Source organism: Salvelinus fontinalis, chromosome 27 (genome assembly GCF_029448725.1).
Source record: "Salvelinus fontinalis isolate EN_2023a chromosome 27, ASM2944872v1, whole genome shotgun sequence".
Classification (NCBI taxonomy): Eukaryota; Metazoa; Chordata; class Actinopteri; order Salmoniformes; family Salmonidae; genus Salvelinus; species Salvelinus fontinalis.
Window position 1 is genome coordinate 34,342,427 of NC_074691.1, and position 20,149 is coordinate 34,362,575.

At 43.0% G+C, this 20,149-nt stretch overlaps 1 protein-coding gene across 3 annotated transcripts; it reads right to left on the bottom strand.

Moving 5' to 3' along the window:
* Positions 1–1,253: 1,253 nt before the first annotated feature.
* On the bottom strand, positions 1,254–18,535 carry sh3bgrl2 (SH3 domain binding glutamate-rich protein like 2). 3 transcript variants are annotated; one of them, XR_008754894.1, is made up of 5 exons: positions 18,216–18,535; positions 8,194–8,379; positions 5,303–5,383; positions 3,146–3,718; positions 1,254–2,982 (listed from the first exon to the last, which is right to left on the bottom strand). XR_008754894.1 is itself a non-coding variant. In XM_055885637.1 (4 exons), the coding sequence occupies exons 1-4, from the start codon at positions 18,258–18,260 to the stop codon at positions 3,704–3,706; spliced, it is 327 nt and encodes a 108-aa protein (XP_055741612.1). In that variant the 5' UTR covers positions 18,261–18,535; the 3' UTR covers positions 1,254–3,703. The 3 variants fall into 3 exon arrangements, 1 of the variants encoding a protein (XP_055741612.1); XR_008754893.1 differs by having other exon boundaries at positions 1,254–3,039; XM_055885637.1 differs by having other exon boundaries at positions 1,254–3,718.
* Between the last annotated feature and the right edge of the window lie 1,614 nt (positions 18,536–20,149).

Here is a 20,149-nt window from a genome sequence, read left to right on the forward strand (position 1 = left end):
AACTAGTTGGCTTGACAAAATTTCAGAAATAAATGTTTTTTTGTTTTTTTTTTACACGTTGGTGCTTTAGGGTTAACCGTGTTTTAAAGTTGTTACAGTGTTTGTTTACAATTACATCGTTTACAAACACAGCAGTAAAACAAATTCTGATGTGGTATTTTGGGTTCTGACGGGGCACGATAGTCGAAACGTACTGTATATTTCAAGAATCAGTGGGGTAGGCGTAGGCTATATACAATGAGTGTACAAAACATTAACACCTTTTGAATAATATTGAGTTGCACCACCCCTTTTAACTTTCAGAACAGCCTCAATTGGTCGGGACTCTACAAGGTGCCAAGGTGTCCACAGGGATGGGGGCCCCATGTTGACTCCAATGCTTCCCACAGTTGTGTCAAGTTGGCTGGATGTCCTTTGGGTGGTGGACCATTCTTGATACACACAGGGGAAACTGTTGAGCCTGAAAAACCCAGCAGCATTGCAGTTCTTTATTCAAACTGGTGCACCTGGCACCTACTACCACCATACCCCTTTCAAAGGGCTTCAATATGTTGCCTTGCCCCCTTCACCCTCAACAGCACACAATCCATGTCTCTATGATCTCAAGGCTTAAACATCCTTCTTTAACCTGTCTCCTACCCTTCATCTACACTGATTGAAGTGGATTTAACAAGAGACAATAGCTTTCATCTAGATTCACCTGGTCAGTTTGTGTCATGGAAAGAGCAGTAGTTCGTAATGTTTTGTACCCTCAGTATATATATATAATTACTTTAAAAAGTCCAAAGATGGATAAACAAATGCTAACACCAATATAGTGTTTCAACCTTTCCCTTTTTGTCAAAAACATCTTTATATGCCCAGTGGGAAAACATTTAAAATGGAGTGCAGAGAGATAATTCAGAATGGGATTCTGATATAATATGTGAGTTTTAGAATAGTGTTTAAAAATATGCATTAGACATATTTGCATATTGCATTATAGTCAATGGCAAGTAGGACTCAGCAAAATGTGACAACCAATTTTCTCTGTAATGAATCAAAACAATAAAATAGAAAAAAACAGTTTGGGGTATCAACTATGGCAGGGGTATATAAACTTTTACCCTACGAGGTCCAGAGTCTGCTAGTTTTCTGTTCTACCTGATAAAATAAATTGCACCTATCTGGTATCCCAGGTCTAAATCAGACCCTGATTAGAGAGGAACAAGGACAACAACAACAAAAAGTGGAACTGTCTGCGAGGTCCAGAGTTGAGTTTGAGGGATCTACAGTAATATTTTATTTGTGGAGTCTGGGGGGAGCATCTACAGATGGTCTATCAACATACAACAATGTCATTGTAACAAAAAGGTTGATTTTGTTTTCTGAACATCGTGTAGAGCATTGGTTCCCAACTCCGGGTCCTCCAGTACCCCCCCCAACAACACACATCTCTGTTGCAGCGCTGGCCAAACACTCCTAATTCAACTCGTTGAAGACCTGATGATTAGTTGACAGGTGGAAATCAGGTGTGCTCGTTTCGGGACTACAATAAAAATGTGTACTGTTGGGGGGGGGGGGGGGGGGGGGGTACTGGAGGACCCGGAGTTGGGAAAACACTAGTGTAGAATCATCAATGACAGTTTTAGTTAGCCAGGTCAAAAGGGCATGTTCGTCAGTCACAATTTACCCATGATACATTGCGGTTGTGATGCTCTTGAACACGGCCAAAGCCAAACACAACACACAGACAACTAACATAATTTATAGGGACGGATTCCCAGATCCAGATTAAGCCTAGTTCCTGGATAAAATTTTTAAAAAAATATGTAAATGGAGAATCTCAGGTCTATTGCCTTAATCTGGGTCCGGGAAACCAGGCCATAGTGATTGTCACAGACGGGCGGTACAGACAGAGTTCTCATACTAAAAACAGGTGTTGATTCTACTATATATATATATATATTTAACTACTATAAAGAGTACATATAAATGGCATGTATCAAAAGGAATGTTGTTTTAGTCAGGTTAACAGTGGCGGATCAAAACACAAGATGGAACCTACATTCACTAGGAATGGGTCTCTGAGTCAGTGGGGGAACATGTGTGTGTGTGTGTGTGTGGGCAGAGTGTAAGCCTGTCATGTGTAAACATAACAATGATTCACCCATCCATGATCATTTAATAAAAGAGTGGGCGAGGGGAGACAGGGGGGGGGGGGGGGAGAAGGGAGGGGGAAGAGGGGAGAGAAAGAGAGAGGAAGGAGTCATTTAAAACGCACCAGTTCCCAGTTGGTCTCCTCTTCCATTACTTAACACAGCCTTCATTGGTCTCATTACAATCCCACAAGTCGGCCCTTCGTATGTCAAGACATCTGCTTTCACAGCGATTCAGAGCGGGACTTGAATGAGAGTCTATGGACTGTTGGACATTGAAGCCTACACTGTAGGCGACTGCCGACTGCCTGATCTACAAATCACCATAAATAAATATTCATTATAGAATTATTATTTGTAGATCAGTCAGTCACAATTTACCAATGATGCATTGCGGTTTTGATTCTCTCGATATAGGCCTATGGCAGGATCGGCGAAAACAGCCGCTGGTTTTAATTGTCCGATCTCTTAGTCCTCTCACCACCTACCGTAACTATTAAAACCTCCCCTTACATTGGGGAAGCCAATACGTGAGCAGAGCAAGTGATTTCAACGCAGGAAGTGAGTTCTGAAAATACTTTTAAAGAAATAGTTCTCACATATAAAACTTTAAATATGCAAGGAACTCAGAATCAACATGAGATTTCACGAAAATAATATGGTCAATGTTGATAAAAATCCGCAAATCTAAATAAACGTTGTATGGAAAATGTTCAAAGTCCCATCTAATATAGCTCTAGCGGACTCCATCTCCCTTTGATTTTAACCGGAAGTCCAACTTTAAAGAACAGTGTTACCAGATTCGACCTCAGGTCAGCTTTATCCGTCTGTCTGCATACAGAACCTGGCTACACACTGACAGGAGAGCTACATTCTGCTGTTGATAGAAGAGCAGGACAACCTGGCTACTGACAGAAGAGCTACATTCTGCTGTTGATAGAAGAGCAGGACAACCTGGCTACTGACAGAAGAGCTACATTCTGCTGTTGATAGAAGAGCGGGACAACCTGGCTACACTGACAGGAGAGCTACATTCTGCTGTTGATAGAAGAGCAGGACAACCTGGCTACTGACAGGAGAGCTACATTCTGCTGTTGATAGAAGAGCGGCTACACAGTGTTTTGAACAATCGTTCAAAGAATACATAGCAGTAAAGAAAACTCAATCTAATTCGTTACCGCTAACACAAACAGAAACCACTGACTAGATCGTCATGAGTACCAGTAGTTGTACAACAACGTAAAAAAAATAATAAATCAAGAAATCATTGTCCATTGTTTTAGGGTGAAGCCCCGCCTCCCATGGTCTGAAGTTCCTTCTATTCGTCTGATTTTCCTCCACTTGGTCTGAAGCCCCTCCCCTCCTCCTGTGTCAGGTTAGATGGCTGTAGGTGGGGGAAGAGGGTGAGGTGTTTTTTCGGGGTGGGGTGGGGGGGTCAGAGAGGTCAGAGTGTTGGGGTGTTTGGCAACATGGTGGTGTCATTATGGTGAGATCTCCGGGAGAGGTGAAGTGATGTAATACAGGAAGTGATGTGCTCCGCGACCTCTGACTCCCCATGCTACCTCCTACGACTCGGAATCCTGAGGAGATATGAGATATGAGAAAAAGGGTCAACCAATCACTCAAAACTATCAATTAATCAAATGAGCAACCATCTGATTGTGTTCATAACATTTACAGAAATATGAAATGATGTGCATCGTCCTTGTCAAACAAACAAGAACGACCTCATGGATCAGAACAAAGCCACTTAGTCAATGAATGGCTGCAGTTACACAGGATGCCCAATTATGATCTTTTGCCCAGTTACCGTAAATCGGATCAGTCAAAAGTGTAAATGCAGCCATAGACAAGGATCCAGCACCGTATAGGCAACACAATACATTATCACAGCATGAAACAACACATTATCAGAACATGCTGAATCCACACATTATCAGAACATGCTGAATCCACACATTATCAGAACATGCTGAATCCACACATTATCAGAACATGCTGAATCCACACATTATCAGAACATGCTGAATCCACACATTATCAGAACATGCTGAATCCAAGCTGAAAGGTTCCTAAGGGACCCTGTTAATTCAGGAGTCTCCTGAGAGAGATCACCATGTTCTGTTTGTCAGCAACATCCACCTTATTAAAAGTCCTCGTCAACAAACAAACCAGGATGTGTCCCAAATGACAGCCTGTTCTTGAACAGGGCTCATAGGGCCGTAAAGGGGGCCTTCGAGTGGCTCCGGTAAAAGGTAGTGCACTGGAATAGGGAATAGAGTGTCCTTTGGGACGAACCACTCATTAAAGTCCACTGGTCTATGTTAATCACATCCCAGCCAATTAGTGGATTCATCCAAATCAGACGCCAGACTGGAGACAGACCAGGCATGTGATTGGAGGAAAATCTAATGATCCTGGTTACTGATCATCTGTGGAAAAGGAGACAATGAATTCGTCCCAATTGGCACCCTATTCCCTATATAGTGCACTACGTTGGACCAGAGCCTATAGAGCCCAGGTAGTGCACTACATTGGACCAGAGCCTATAGAGCCCAGGTAGTGCACTACATTGGACCAGAGCCTATAGAGCCCAGGTAGTGCACTACATTGGACCAGAGCCTATAGAGCCCAGGTAGTGCACTACATTGGACCAGAGCCTATAGAGCCCAGGTAGTGCACTACATTGGACCAGAGCCTATAGAGCCCAGGTAGTGCACTATAGAATAATTGGGTGCAATTTGGGACCATGTGATTGATGTCTGCCGGACAAGTGAATCAGACTGTGTTCCTTCTCAGGGTCATTTATCAAGACAGGAACATCCTGTATATTCTCAGGAATCAGATACGAGTCATCTAGAAGACGGGAACATCCTGTATATTCTCAGGAATCAGATATGAGTCATCTAGAAGAAAGGAACATATTCAGCCACTCTAGGAGAACAATGGAAGTGTGCTCGTCCACCCCTGTAGATGCCGAGGGCCCCTCCACCCCTGTAGCTGCCAAGGGCCCCTCCACCCCTGTAGCTGCCAAGGGCCCCTCCACCCCTGTAGCTGCCAAGGGCCCCTCCACCACCGTAGCTGCCAAGGGCCCCTCCACCACCGTAGCTGTACAACTAGTGGAGCCTTATAGTCTTATAGTAGTGTGTGTGTGTGGGTCATACCTTTACTGAGGGCGGTGAGCTGAGGCCTAGGAATGTAAACACAGTGTTGTTCTCCTTGGACTGGAAGAAGTCCTCATAGTCCTGATGGAATGAACACACACACGTTTTCATTTTGCCATGAAAAAAAATATTGCGATACTTTGACCCCTTAACCTAACCTTAACCCCCAAAAACAGCCTTTCTCCTTGTGGGAAAATGACATATTTTCTTTGTTTTACTATCCTTGTGAGGACTTCTATTCACCACAAAGATAGTACACACACACACACACACACACACACACACACACACGTGATGCGCGGGTTGAGTCATGATTCGCGGTTATGTCCGCGCGGTGGACGGGTTTAGTGTCAATACATATTGTGTGGTTGAAGGGCGGCTGGAATAAAAGACAAGCAATACCTTAAAAATAAATCCATAAATTATTCATTCTTGTGCCATTTATATCTATAGGCTACATTGAGGTTTTCTTTCATTATTTGAGGCTCTGGTATTAGTGCATAAGCCTCAGCTTTAGGGCTTAACTGTACATATGCCAAATACCCTACACAGCTAATCGACAAAATAATGCTTTTGGGAACAGGCAGAAAACGTTTACGTCAATCCATGGAGGCAAAAAAGAACATTGTTGAAGTTTAATTCAAAAAGACAAAAGCTCTCGAAATGTAGAGTTGAAAATAAAAAGAGAAAAGGAGGGCTAGGAAAGTAATGTTTGGAAAAGATTAGGTGAAGTGGTAGAAGAGGATGATAACCGGCTACGTTATGATGTGATGATTGTGAGGCACTATACATATTCGACAGTCACAAGACGGGACTTCAAATTAAGCCCGTGGTACGTCAAGGGAACTGTAGCCTACTGTTCAGGTTAAATGGAAACTGAAATCTGGACACTGACTGTAGGTCTATAACCTCTCACAGAGAATTAATAATAACTCCTGCAGAATTAAGATTTGCTTGCAGTTAAATTATATTTATTTCTGCGTCTTGAGAAAATGCAATGCTCAGTTAGATACCATCTGTAGAGGTGATGTCTTTATCATCAAAGCATCATAGAAGCTGATAGTATTTCAACCACATGAAATATCCGAGCTGAACTGAAATCTTATCAGAAACACATTGGGTCGTTTTCCCAGCATTCTATTTCCTTACAACCCGGTCAAACCGATATCGTGATTTTTTGTTGTTGTTGCGTTATTGTATTTTCTCTCCCCGGTCCTTAAAAGTCCTTAAAACGTATTCTGCTCCGCAAAAGATGCCAGAAAACTTTACAGATGTCAACTAGATTGAAGCGTTCGTTCATTCTATCGATTAATGACATTATTCTGGTTAGCATGGGTTTATTGAGTCTACTAGGGCAACATAACGACAGAAGAAAAGCTACATGCATCTAATTATAGACAAGTTGACTAACAAAATGTTGGAAATTAGAACCCGAAACATATCTAAAGTTAGGTAACAAGAAATTCCTTACAGCCCCTGTCAATTCTTGTGTTGTTGCAGTCTTTGACTGAAGCCGATCTCGCATTTTCTATATTTGCGGGCCTCAGGTTTCCACATATAGTCATGAGTTTGAGGTTGTTAGCAATTGTGGGCGGGTGATCAAATAGCTGACACACACAATTTTTGTTGTTGAGATCGCCATTAGCAACAGCTTGTCTTACTCGGGTCCGACAAGACATTACAAACAAAATACTTTACAATTTACATACATTTAAAAAACATTAACATTGCTGTTCACTTGCGCTGTATGAGATGGAAGGGAGTTGCATGGACTCATGTCTCTGTATAATACTGTACGTTTCCTTGCGCGTACACACACACACACACGCTCATTCAACACTCAGCACAGGGCACAGGACGGCTGACGTTAGCACCGCTAGCTAGCTCGCTCATCGATCACAGGGCGCAGGACAGCTAATATTAGCTAGCTCGTTCACCAACTGATCATTCAGGCTACATGCTAACATTAGAACAACTAACACAGGCTATATGCTACATGCTAACATTAGAACAACTAACACAGGCTATATGCTACATGCTAACATTAGAACAACTAACACAGGCTATATGCTACATGCTAACATTAGAACAACTAACACAGGCTATATGCTACATGCTAACATTAGAACAACTAACACAGGCTATATGCTACATGCTAACATTAGATTACTTAATACAGGCTAAAAGCTATCATTAGAACAACTAACACAGGCTATATGCTACATGCTAACATTAGAACAACTAACACAGGCTATATGCTACATGCTAACATTAGAACAACTAACACAGGCTATATGCTATCATTAGAACAACTAACACAGGCTATATGCTATATGCTAACATTAGAACAACTAACACAGGCTATATGCTAACATTAGATTACTTAATACAGGCTAAATGCTAGACTAGAGGGCTGCATCTGCAAGTCTCGCGGCCATTCCTGTAGACGTATGTGCGTCATCACATACGCCTACATTAACATTACGTGCCTGCGTTTGGGTTCAGGACCAGTTCTTGTGTTGGCGGGGAATTGGACAGAAAACCATCCATCTATCTTATCCCACAGTAGCTGTGGGGGAAGCGGGTTGCCCTTGTGTAACGGATGTGAAATGGCTAGCTAGTTAGCGATGGTGCGCGCTAATAGCCTTTCAAATCGGTGACGTCACTTGCTCTGAGACCTTGAAGTAGTGGTTCCCCTTGCTCTGCAAGGGCCGTGGCTTTTGTGGAGCGATGGGTAACGATGCTTCGTGGGTGACTTGTTGATGTGTGCAGAGGGTCCCTGGTTCAAGCCCGGGTCGGGGGGGGACGGACTAAAGTTATACTGTTACACTTGTCTGGGTGTTTCTCCTGGGTTAGGGTTAGTGAGGATCACTACGGTATCTATCTCTTACCCCACAGTAGCAGTCTCCGTTGAAGATCTGTGGGGGCAGCGGGTTGCCCTTGTCTGGGTGTTTCTCCGGGGGGATGTGTTGGTACATCCACAGTCTTCTGTCCTCCACATTGGTGATGTCCACCTCCTGGAAGGAGATCCGGTTGGCCTCCAAGAACCCTACCACAGCTTGCTGGCGCTTCTTCACCTGTAGTGGGGGGGGGGGGGGGGGGGGGGGGGGGGGGGGGGGGGGGTGGGGGATAGAGACTTTCAATCATCGAGTCAGGATACAGGATTTGGAAGGAAGTCACACGATATACAAGAGAACCATACTGGAGAAGGTCTGTCACCTGCCCCCACCCCCCCACTGTGTGTCACCTCCCCCCCACCCCCCTGTGTGTCACCTGCCCCACACCCCCCCCTGTGTGTCACCTGTCCACTGCCTGCCGAAAAAAGGAAAACCTGTAGAAAGAGATCAGACGTGCTGAGACTCCCGTATGGACAGACTAAACAAAACACAGTGTATTGTATTGATCACGGTGTCCATCTCTGACGGTAATGGATGAAATTAAGGACCTTGTTCTCACATTTAGTACATTACTGTTGATTAAAGCCCTATTCGTTAATGTCACCTTTCTAGAAAGATGTTGTTGTGGTTTTACTCAAATTAGCCTCAAATTGTTTGCTAGATTACCACCTGTTTAGTTTGTAGCTTTGTTGGTAGAACACACACTACGGGTCCAAGCCAGGCCAGCTACTACGGAGTGGTCTTGTCCCTACAGAAGTCATGAGAGGATAGTCTATGACAGTTTAAAACCTGGTGTGTGACGGTGACGAGTAGGGATAAACATCCCAGTGAGAACAAACTCCCACACTTCTCTGTAGGTTATTTAAAACACACACACTCTATCTGCTGACGGTGCCACTTTCCTGTGTCTCAGTCTGCTGAGTGCTCCAGCTGGACCCAGTCACCGAGAGAACTAACAACATTGGACACTTTATGGAACACAAAGCCTTCACTATCTCATCCTGGAATAACCAAGGTCTGAGGTCATCTGCCTTTGGCCTAAAGAGCAGGAACCTGGACTTCACCAAAGAAATTTGAAATACAGACATTGTCATCCTACAAGAAACATGGTATAAAGGAGATGGACCCACTGGTTTCCCTCTAGGTTACAGAGAGCTGGTAGTCCCATCCACCACACTACCAGGTGTGAAACAGGGAAGGGACTTAGGCGGTATGCTAATTTGCTATAGAGCAGACCTAGCCCACTCTTAAATTAATCAAAACAGGAACATTTTACATTTGGATAGAAATTTAAAAAGAAATTATCTTAACAGAGAAAAATGTCCTCCTGAGTGCTACATACAGTTGAAGTCAGAAGTTTACATACACCTTAGCCAAACACATTTAAACTCTGTTTTTCATAATTCCTGACATTTAATCCTAGTAACAATTCCCTGTCTTAGGTCAGTTAGGATCACCACTTTATTTTAAGAATGTGAAATGTCAGAATAATAGTAGAGAGAATGATTTATTTCAGCTTGTATTTCTTTCATCACATTCCCAGTGAGTCAGAAGTTTACATACACTGTATTTGGTAGCATTGCCTTTACATTGTTTAACTTGGGTCAAACGTGTCGGGTAGACTTCCACAAGCTTCCCACAATAAGTTGGGTGAATTTTGTCCCATTCCTCCTGACAGAGCTGGTGTAACTGAGTCAGGTTTGTAGGCCTCCTTGCTCGCACATGCTTTTTCAGTTCTGCCCACACATTTTCTATGGGATTGAGGTCAGGGCTTTGTGATGGCCACTCCAATACCTTGACTTTGTTGCCCTTAAGCCATTTTGCCACAACTTTGGAAGTATGCTTCTGGTCATTGTCCATTTGGAAGACCCATTTACGACCAAGCTTAAATTTCCTGACTGATGTCTTGAGATGTTGTTTCAATATATCCACATAATTTTCCTTTCTCATGATGCCATCAATTTTGTGAAGTGCACCAGTCCCTCCTGCAGCAAAGCACCCCCACAACATGATGCTGCCACCCCCGTGCTTCACGGTTGGGAAGGTGTTCTTCGGCTTGCAAGCTTCCCCTTTTTCCTCCAAACATAATGATGGTCATTATGGCCAAACAGTTTTATTTTTGTTTCATCAGACCAGAGAACATTTCACCAAAATGTACAATCTTTGTCCCCATGTGCAGTTGCAAAACATAGTCTGGCTTTTTTATGGCAGTTTTGGAGCAGTGGCTTCTTCCTTGCTGAGGGGCCTTTCAGGTTATGTCGATATAAGACTAATTTTACTGTGGATATAGATACTTTTGTACCCGTTTCCTCCAGCATCTTCACAAGGTCCTTTGCTGTTGTTCTGGGATTGATTTGCACTTTTTGCACCAAAGTACGATCATCTCTAGGAGAGAGCGGTATGACGGCTGTGTGGTCCCATGGTGTTTATACTTGCGTACTATTGTTTGTACAGATGAACGTGGTACATTCAGGCGTTTGGAAATTGCTCCCAAGGAAGAACCAGACTTGTGGAGGTCTACAATTTATTTTCTGAGGTCTAGGCTGATTTCTTTTGATTTTCCCATGATGTCAAGCAAAGAGGTACTGAGTTTGAAGGTAGGCCTTGAAATAAATCCACAGGTACACCTCCAATTGACTCATATGATGTCAATTAGCATATCGGAAGCTTCTAAAGCCATTACATACTTTTCTGGAATTTTCCATGCTGTTTAAAGGCACAGTCAACTTAGTGTATGTAAACTTCTGACCCACTGGAATTGTGATACAGTGAAATATAAGTGAAATAATCTGTCTGTAAACAATTTTTGGAAAAATTACTTGTGCCATGCACAAAGTGGATGTCCTAACCGACTAGCCAAAACTATAGTTTGTTAACAATACATTTGTGGAGGGGTTGAAAAATTAGTTTTAATGACTCCACCCTAAGTATATGTAAACTTCCGACTCAACTGTATATCCGTCCACTAGAATCCACATACCTTAATGAAGACAGCTTCTCCATCCTGGTGGGGGAAATCAATTATTTCCAGGCCCAGGAACATGTACTGGTCTGTGGCAAACTAAATGCCAGAACTGGACAAGAACCTGACACCCTCAGCACACAGGGGGACAAACACCTACCTGGAGGTGACAGCATTCCCTCCCCCATATGCCCCCCTAGACACAACATAACCAACAAAAACGGGTCACAACTCCTGCAGCTCTGTCGCACGCTGGGTATGTACATGGTCAATGGTAGGCTTCGAGGAGACTCCTACGGTACATACACATATAGCTCATCTCTTGGCAGTAGTACTGTAGACTACTTTATCACTGACCTCAACCCAGAGTCTCTCAGAGCGTTCACAGTCAGCCCCCCGACACCCCTATCAGATCGAAGCAAAATCACAGTCTACTTGAACAGAGCAATACTCAATCATGAGGCATTGAAGCCAAAGGAACTGAATAATATTAAGAAAGGATATAGATGGAAGAAAAGTAGTGAGGAAACCTACCAAAAAACAATTAGGCAACAACAAATTCAATTCCTTTAAACAACTTCCTGGACAGAACGTTCCACTGTAATCGTGAAGGTATAAACTTGGCAGTAGAAAACCTACACAGTATATTTGACCTCAGCTTCCCTATCAACAAATAATAATAAATCAGAAAACCAAAGAAAATGAACAATGACAAAATGGTTTGATGAATAATGCAAAAACATAAGAAAGAAATTGAGAAACCTGTCCAACCAAAAACACAGAGACCCAGAAAACCTGAGTCTACTCCTTCACTATGGTGAATCACTAAAACAATACAGAAAACCTGAGTCTACGCCTTCACTATGGTGAATCACTAAAACAATACAGAAAACCTGAGTCTACACCTTCACTATGGTGAATCACTAAAACAATACAGAAAACCTGAGTCTACACCTTCACTATGGTGAATCACTAAAACAATACAGAAATACACTACGGAAAAAGAAGGAACAGCACGTCAGAAATCAGCTCAATGTAATTGAAGAATCCATATACTCTAATCACTTCTTGGAAAATTGGAAAAAACTCTTCATGTTGTTTGTTTAGTTATCTATCCAAACTGGAGATGTGTGGTTAAAAAACTTACCAAAGAACTATCAGCCAAAAATTATATGTGATCAAATACAAATCTTAGAATCAACTATTGAAGACTACCAGAACCCACTGGATTCTCCAATTATATGAATGAACTACAGGACAAACAACAAACCCTCCAACCCAAAAAGGCCTGTGGTGTTGATGGTATCCTCAATGATATGATCAAATATACAGAACACAAATTCCAATTGGCTAAACTTAAACTCTTTAACATCATCCTCAGCTCTGGCATCTTCCCCAATATGTGGAACCAAGGACTGATCACCCCAGTCCACAAAAGTGGAGACAAATTTGACCTCAATAACTACCGTGGGGATATGCATCAACAGCAACCTTGGGGAAATCCTCTGCATTAATCATTAACAGCAGTCTAGTTCATTTCCTGAAAACAATGTACTGACCAATTGTCTATTTGGCCCTAAACAGAGAGTACACAGTGGTAGAATACCTGACCACTGTGACTGACCCAAACTTAAGGAAAGCTTTGACTATGTACAGACTCTGTGAGCATAGCCTTGCTATTGAGAAAAGCCACTGTAGATCCACAAAGAATTCTTAAAAAAAAATCAATTTTGATGAACTCCCATATCTATTGAGTGAAATACCACAGTGTTCCATCACAGCAGCAAGATGTGTGACCTGTTGCCACAAGAAAAGGGCAACCAGTGAAGAACAAATACCCTTGTAAATACAACCCATATTTATGTTTATTTATTTTCCCTTTTGTACTTTAACTATTTGCACATCGTTAAAACACTGTATATTTACATAATATGACATCTGAAAATGTCTTTATTATTTTGGAACTTCTGAGTGTAATGTTTACTGTAAAATGTTTATTATCTATTTCACTTGCTTTGGCAATGTTAACATATTTTTCCCATGCCATTAAGCCCTTACATTTAAATTGAGAGGGGGGGGGGGGTTGTGGTCTCAGAGCCTTGTAGCTATGTCACAATGGGACACGGGACAATCGCGTCCACTGTCTATGGACTATGATTTACGCTTAACTGTCAAAAAAACTCTCTCCTCATAGCAGGCATGAACTATTGTTTAGTTTCTTACAATCTCATCTCGGCTGGAGGTCTATTGTGTATAGATACCATCACCGTGTGTGTGTGTGTGTGTGTGTGTGTGTGTGTGTGTGTGTGTGTAAGCCTGTGCCTGTGTGTGTGTGTGTGTGTTTAGGGATGGTGAGAGCACAATGAAACCATTGTTATGACGCAAAGACAAATGAGGCCAGGGCAATGTAAAGGAGATTCATGTAGTAGTACTGAACAATCATTGACAGACAGACAGGCAGACAGGCAGACAGGCAGACAGGCAGACAGGCAGACAGGCAGACAGGCAGGCAGACAGGCAGACAGGCAGACAGGCAGACAGGCAGACAGGCAGACAGGCAGACAGGCAGAACACGGTGACGTAGTGTATTACTGTACGTGTAGTAGTACTGTGCTGTAGTTCAGAGATTAACAGAGGTTAAGACAGAGAACTAATCCTTTTCTCGTCACCACACAACTAGTGTATGTGTGAAAGAGAGAGACAAAGAAAATGAAAAAGAGAGAATGACTACGTGAAAGAGAGAGAAATACAGAGATAATATGTGGGCGGTCACATCTTTGGTTGTAAAAGAGGATGTGGGATCATGACTGTTTACAGTAACATAGTGCCTCTAAAACAACACTACGGTTTACAGTAACATAGTGCCTCTAAAACAACACTACGGTTTACAGTAACATAGTGCCTCTAAAACACCATGGTTTACAGTAACATAGTGCCTCTAAAACAACACTACGGTTTACAGTAACATAGTGCCTCTAAAACAACACTACGGTTTACAGTAACATAGTGCCTCTAAAACACCATGGTTTACAGTAACATAGTGCCTCTAAAACAACACTACGGTTTACAGTAACATAGTGCCTCTAAAACAACACTACGGTTTACAGTAACATAGTGCCTCTAAAACACCATGGTTTACAGTAACATAGTGCCTCTAAAACAACACTACGGTTTACAGTAACATAGTGCCTCTAAAACAACACTACGGTTTACAGTAACATAGTTCCTCTAAAACACCATGGTTTACAGTAACATAGTGCCTCTAAAACAACACTACGGTTTACAGTAACATAGTGCCTCTAAAACAACACTACGGTTTACAGTAACATAGTTCCTCTAAAACACCATGGTTTACAGTAACATAGTGCCTCTAAAACACCATGGTTTACAGTAACATAGTGCCTCTAAAACACCATGGTTTACAGTAACATAGTGCCTCTAAAACTACTGTTTATAGTAAGATACCGCCTCTAAAACAACATAACTAAAGTCTCTACATATGTTGTGTGGAATCACAACGAGGTGTCATCTTCCCAACTCATCCTTCCATCTAAAGGGATGAAGTGTGGTTGTCACCTCGTCCATTCCGGGCGGATGATTACCACTCCACTAATCTGATCTAATCTGGAGCTGCTCATTTCAGGGTTTTGACATCACTTCTTATAATGATTCACACTGTTCGGCTAGCTCTACCCCTCTGTTTCACTCCTACTTGCTTTCTCTATTTCTCTATGTATCTTTCCCTTTCTGCTATTCTCTCTCCCTCTCTCGCTCTTGCCCTCTCCTTCCTCTCGCTTCCCTCTCTCTTGCCCACTTCCTCTCACTGTACTTAAACAGATGAGGGCTGCATGTCCCTTTCCATTCTTCCTCGTCAAATGGTAATTTTACAATTCTATTTAATGGCATCCAATGTGAATGAAAACTCAAAAACAGAGAGATGACACCAAGGGTATTCAAGTGTGTGTGTGTGTCTCACCGGCTTAAAAATAACTTTTGTAAACACTACAGCAGCAATTGTGTTTTGTTTTCCCATTCCAGAGATACGGTAAACTAGAATGCATTAATAATTTATCCCGTTACCTAAGACTAGAGGCATTTCTTAAGAGAGACTTTAATAAATATTATCCTCTAAAGGGCCCGCCTCTCTCTTCTCATGTGAAACCCGAAGAGCGACAGGCCGCCCCCATGTTCTTTCGGAATGGGAGGTTAGAGGTTAGAGAGATGGGACAGTCAGTCCAAACTGCATGTCCAACAGGGGAAAATATTGTTGGAGTAGGGAAGCAAATTGGAGGGTTAGGATAAAGCAGAAGCAGAATTTCCGTGGCCCTTTAAGGAGAATAAATCAATACAGTATTCTTCTTCTAATTAATACCATTTAGATCAATCCATTTCCTCAGGTCACACTAGAGGACATAACTAGAGGACATAACTAGAGGACATAACTAGAGGACATAACTAGAGGACATAACTAGAGGACATAACTAGAGGACATAACTAGAGGACATAACTAGAGGACATAACTGATCATGGGGAGATAAGACTTTATTTATAATAAAAGGCTCTAAAAAAAAAAAGTTTGAAATTCAGCGGCGCATGTTGACATGAAAACAACCTGCATATTTAGTTAAAATAAGTTCATGTTAGCAGGCAATATTAACCAGGGAAATTGTGTCGCTTCTCTTGCGTTCATTGCACGCAGAGTCAGGGTATATGCAACAGTTTGGGCCGCCTGGCTCATTGCCAACTAATTTGCCAGAATTTTACATAATTATGACATAACATTGAAGGTTGTGCAATGTAACAGCAATATTTAGACTTATGGATGCCACCCGTTAGATAAAATACAGAACGGTTCCGTATTTCACTGAAAGAATAAACGTTTTGTTTTCGAGATGATAGTTTCCGGATTCGACCATATTAATGACCTAAGGCTCGTATTTCTGTGTGTTATGTTATTATCAAATCATAGACTTAATTGAGCAGTCTGACTTGAGCGGTGTTAGGCAGCAGCAGGCTCGTAAGCATTCATTCAAACAGCACTTTCCTGCGTTTGCCAGCAGCTCTTCGCAATGCTTCAAGCACAGTGCTGTTTATGACTTCAAGCCTATCAACTCCTGAGATTAGACTGCCAATACTATAGTATCTATAAGAACATCCAGTAGTCAAAGGTATATGAAATACAAATGATATAGAGAGAAATAGTCCTATAATGACTACAACCTAAAACTTCTTACCTGGGAATATCGAAGTCTCATGTTAAAAGGAACCACCAGCTTTCATATGTTCTCATGTTCTGAGCAAGGAACTTAAACGTTAGCTTTTTTACATGGCACATATTGCACTTTTACTTTCTTTTCCAACACTTTGTTTTTGCATTATTTAAACCAAATTGAACATGTTTCATTATTTATTTGAGACTAAGTAGATTTTATTTATGTATTATATTAAGTTAATTATAACAATACTGAATGAACGCTTATTTTATCACAAGCACACGCACGCACACACCGATTAATCAGTATCGGCTTTTATTGGTCCTCCATTAATCGGTATTGGCGTGGAAAAATCATAATCGGTCGATCTTTAGTTTGAACAGCACATACCAAAGGGGGCAGGGCCGTCTGCAGTACATTACAGGACTGCATCTCAAATGGTACCCTATACCCTACATAGTGCACTACCTTTGTCCAGGGCCCATAGGGAGAATGGTGTCATTCGGGACACAGTTCAGTTGAGGAGGACATCCTGGTTCAGAGAAAAAGGGAGCATTGTTAGAAGAGGCAAACATGGACTTCGGTCAACCTTGGCGCTGATAAGATAAAAACAGGGTCCTTCCCAAATGGCACCCTATTCCCTATGAAGTGCACTACTTTAGACCAGGACCCAGTTGGGGGGGGGACAATCGTATGCATTTCTTTGCACTTAAAGACAGACAGTGGAAAGTAAGCCTACATCATGTACAGCTGGCTATGTTTTAGTTTTGTTGCATGGACCTACACGGACCTGCACGGACCTGCATGGACCTGCACGGACCTGCACGGACCTGCACGGACCTGCACGGACCTGCACGGACCTACACGGACCTGCACGGACCTGCATGGATCTACATGGACCTGCACGGACCTGCACGGACCTACACGGACCTGCACGGACCTGCACGGACCTGCACGGACCTGCACGGACCTACACGGACCTACATGGACCTACATGGACCTACATGGACCTGCATGGACCTACATGGATCTGTATGGACCTACATGGATCTGTATGGACCTGCATGGACCTGTATGGACCTACATGGACCTGCATGGACCTGCATGGACCTGCATGGACCTACATGGACCTACATGGACCTACATGGACCTACATGGACCTACATGGACCTACATGGATCTGCATGGACCTGTATGGACCTGCATGGACCTGCATGGACCTGCATGGACCTGCATGGACCTACATGGACCTACATGGACCTGTATGGACCTGTATGGACCTGCATGGACCTACATGGACCTGCATGGACCTGCATGGACCTGCATGGACCTGCATGGACCTGCATGGACCTGCATGTCCAGAAATAATGATGTAAAAGATATCCAACATGGAGGTTGAACCTCTGAGACCTGCATCTAGTGTAGAGTCATTAAACCTCACCCCTAAAACATGGAGGTGTAGTAGGCTAATGGGTTGGATTTCAGAATAAAAAAAAAAACACAGAATGAACCAAAACACAGACACAAAAAAAATCACATGTCTATGTCTATAGCCATGTTTACAAAAAATCTAAGTAACCTAGACACGTTTGCAGTGAAGGCAATAGCAGGCGGCGTTACAGAATCTTGCTTCTCACTAGCATATAGGAGATCAGTCAGAGAACTTACATAAGCCCCCCCCCCCCGACGTCAACAACAATTTTAAAAGGCATGATGAACATATTCCCTCCTCACGGCACTGTCTGCATCTATACAATTGATGCGACTCACACAGAAGAATATAAACCCTACAGATTTGATTACGGGTAGGCGACATACTGACAGCGCCCGAACTCACTCACCGCCACAGATCCCGAGGAGGAGGCGATGTAAACCTTGATCATCATAGTATTATTGGTGCTGTGCGTCGCACGGGCGAGCGACACTCGACTAGAATTCGAGCGGTTTATATTCCGTTTCACTTGAGGCGTTTATCCCAGTAGTAGAGTTTCCTAATGTAAGTGCCTTTCCTCGCAGTTCAACCCGTGTTTAGATCAATGCCCGTGTTGGTAGGTAGGCTGCGCGCCTCCTGGTATTTATAGGCTACAGTCAGTGCCACGATAACGTCGTACTGCCGCGAACCGCGCTCCCCCATCCGGTACCCTGTCAGCACTGATCTGAACCACACTGAGCCTGCTTGACACACGCGTTATGTGAAATGTAGTTTGTTTGTATGCAATGAAAGGTTACTGCAGCCAGGAGGAGCTTTTTAATGCCTTTTTGAAAGTAGGACAAATATGGACAAATAACAGATCTGGACAAATGCACAGAACAGCACGCCAGACCGTTACACCAATTTAATGAATCACACACCCCTTAGGGCTAATGGCAATCAAAAACAAATTCCTAATATAGATCTTTATATAGACTCTTTATTCAGAATAGATTAATACAAACCTAGAAACATCCATTAGGTGACGTCCCCTTGTTCATTTTTATGAATTCTTGAATAAATCTGGATATCTTGAACTCATGCAACAAGTGGTCACAGTGCAACTCTCTGGCGTAACGACGTAACTACAGTATGCGGAAGAACGGGGGTTGCCATGGCACCAGCTAACACGTTAGCTAGCAAGATAAATAGCTAGCTACTCAGTCGATCAGACAGAGACCCTACCTTGAAAGGGATAAGTCATGACTGAGCATGGAGACGTGAAGCCAAAGTAATCTGAACGGGGTGGGTTGATGTACCTTTCCTAAATGCTTACGTTAACTAGCTTGATAGATAGCAAACAACAACAGACTAGACATGGAATAGCTTGATTGCAAGCAGCTAGCTAATAACACACATTAATTGCTGTTACAAGTAGCTAGCAAAGACGTTATTGAACAGTCAAGGTAGCTAGCTAGCTGAAAGCCTAAACAAATAATCGACTCATATGTTGATGAAATAGCTAAATTAGCTAGCTTTAAGCTTAAACTACACAGGCTTAGAAGGATCCAGGTCACAGACTGCACTGACAGTCGTTGCAGTGCTTCTGCCTTGAAGTCTTGGAGCCCCAAAAACATATCGGCAGCAGATATGATGTCCAGCTTTTTGGACTTCTTGGACACTTGTGCAGTACCATTACCCAACTTTATCAGGAGTTATCCTGAGCCTATTTGCAAGTTGGAAATGCAGAAGTATTTTATTTTTCATTATGGTCAGCTTGTCCCCCCCCCAAAAATGGCTGACACAAACTTGAAACCACTGATCATGACAATGGGAGGTGAAACGGAGGTATGGAGGTATGGAGAGAGAGGCCAGGTCAGGGACACTGACTGGTATGGAGAGAGAGGCCTGGTCAGGGACACTGACTGACTGGTATGGAGAGAGAGGCCAGGTCAGGGACACTGACTGGTATGGAGAGAGAGGCCAGGTCAGGGACACTGACTGGTATGGAGAGAGAGGCCAGGTCAGGGACACTGACTGACTGGTATGGAGAGAGAGGCCAGGTCAGGGACACTAACTGACTGGTATGGAGAGAGAGGCCTGGTCAGGGACACTAACTGACTGGTATGGAGAGAGAGGCCTGGTCAGGGACACTGACTGACTGGTATGGAGAGAGAGGCCAGGTCAGGGACACTAACTGACTGATATGGAGAGAGAGGCCAGGTCGGGGACACTGACTGACTGGTATGGAGAGAGAGGCCAGGTCAGGGACACTAACTGACTGGTATGGAGACAGAGGCCAGGTCAGGGACACTGACTGACTGGTATGAAGATAGAGGCCAGGTCAGGGACACTGACTGACTG

Coding starts and splice junctions, on each gene's coding strand:
- sh3bgrl2 (XM_055885637.1), bottom strand. CDS start 18,260: ATGATGATCAAGGTTTACATCGCCTCCTCCTCGGGATCTGTGGCG. Junction 8,380..18,215: donor CCTCCTCGGGATCTGTGGCG/GTGAGTGAGTTC, acceptor CCCCCACTACAG/GTGAAGAAGCGCCAGCAAGC. Junction 5,384..8,193: donor ACGGAGACTGCTACTGTGGG/GTAAGAGATAGA, acceptor TCATTCCATCAG/GACTATGAGGACTTCTTCCA.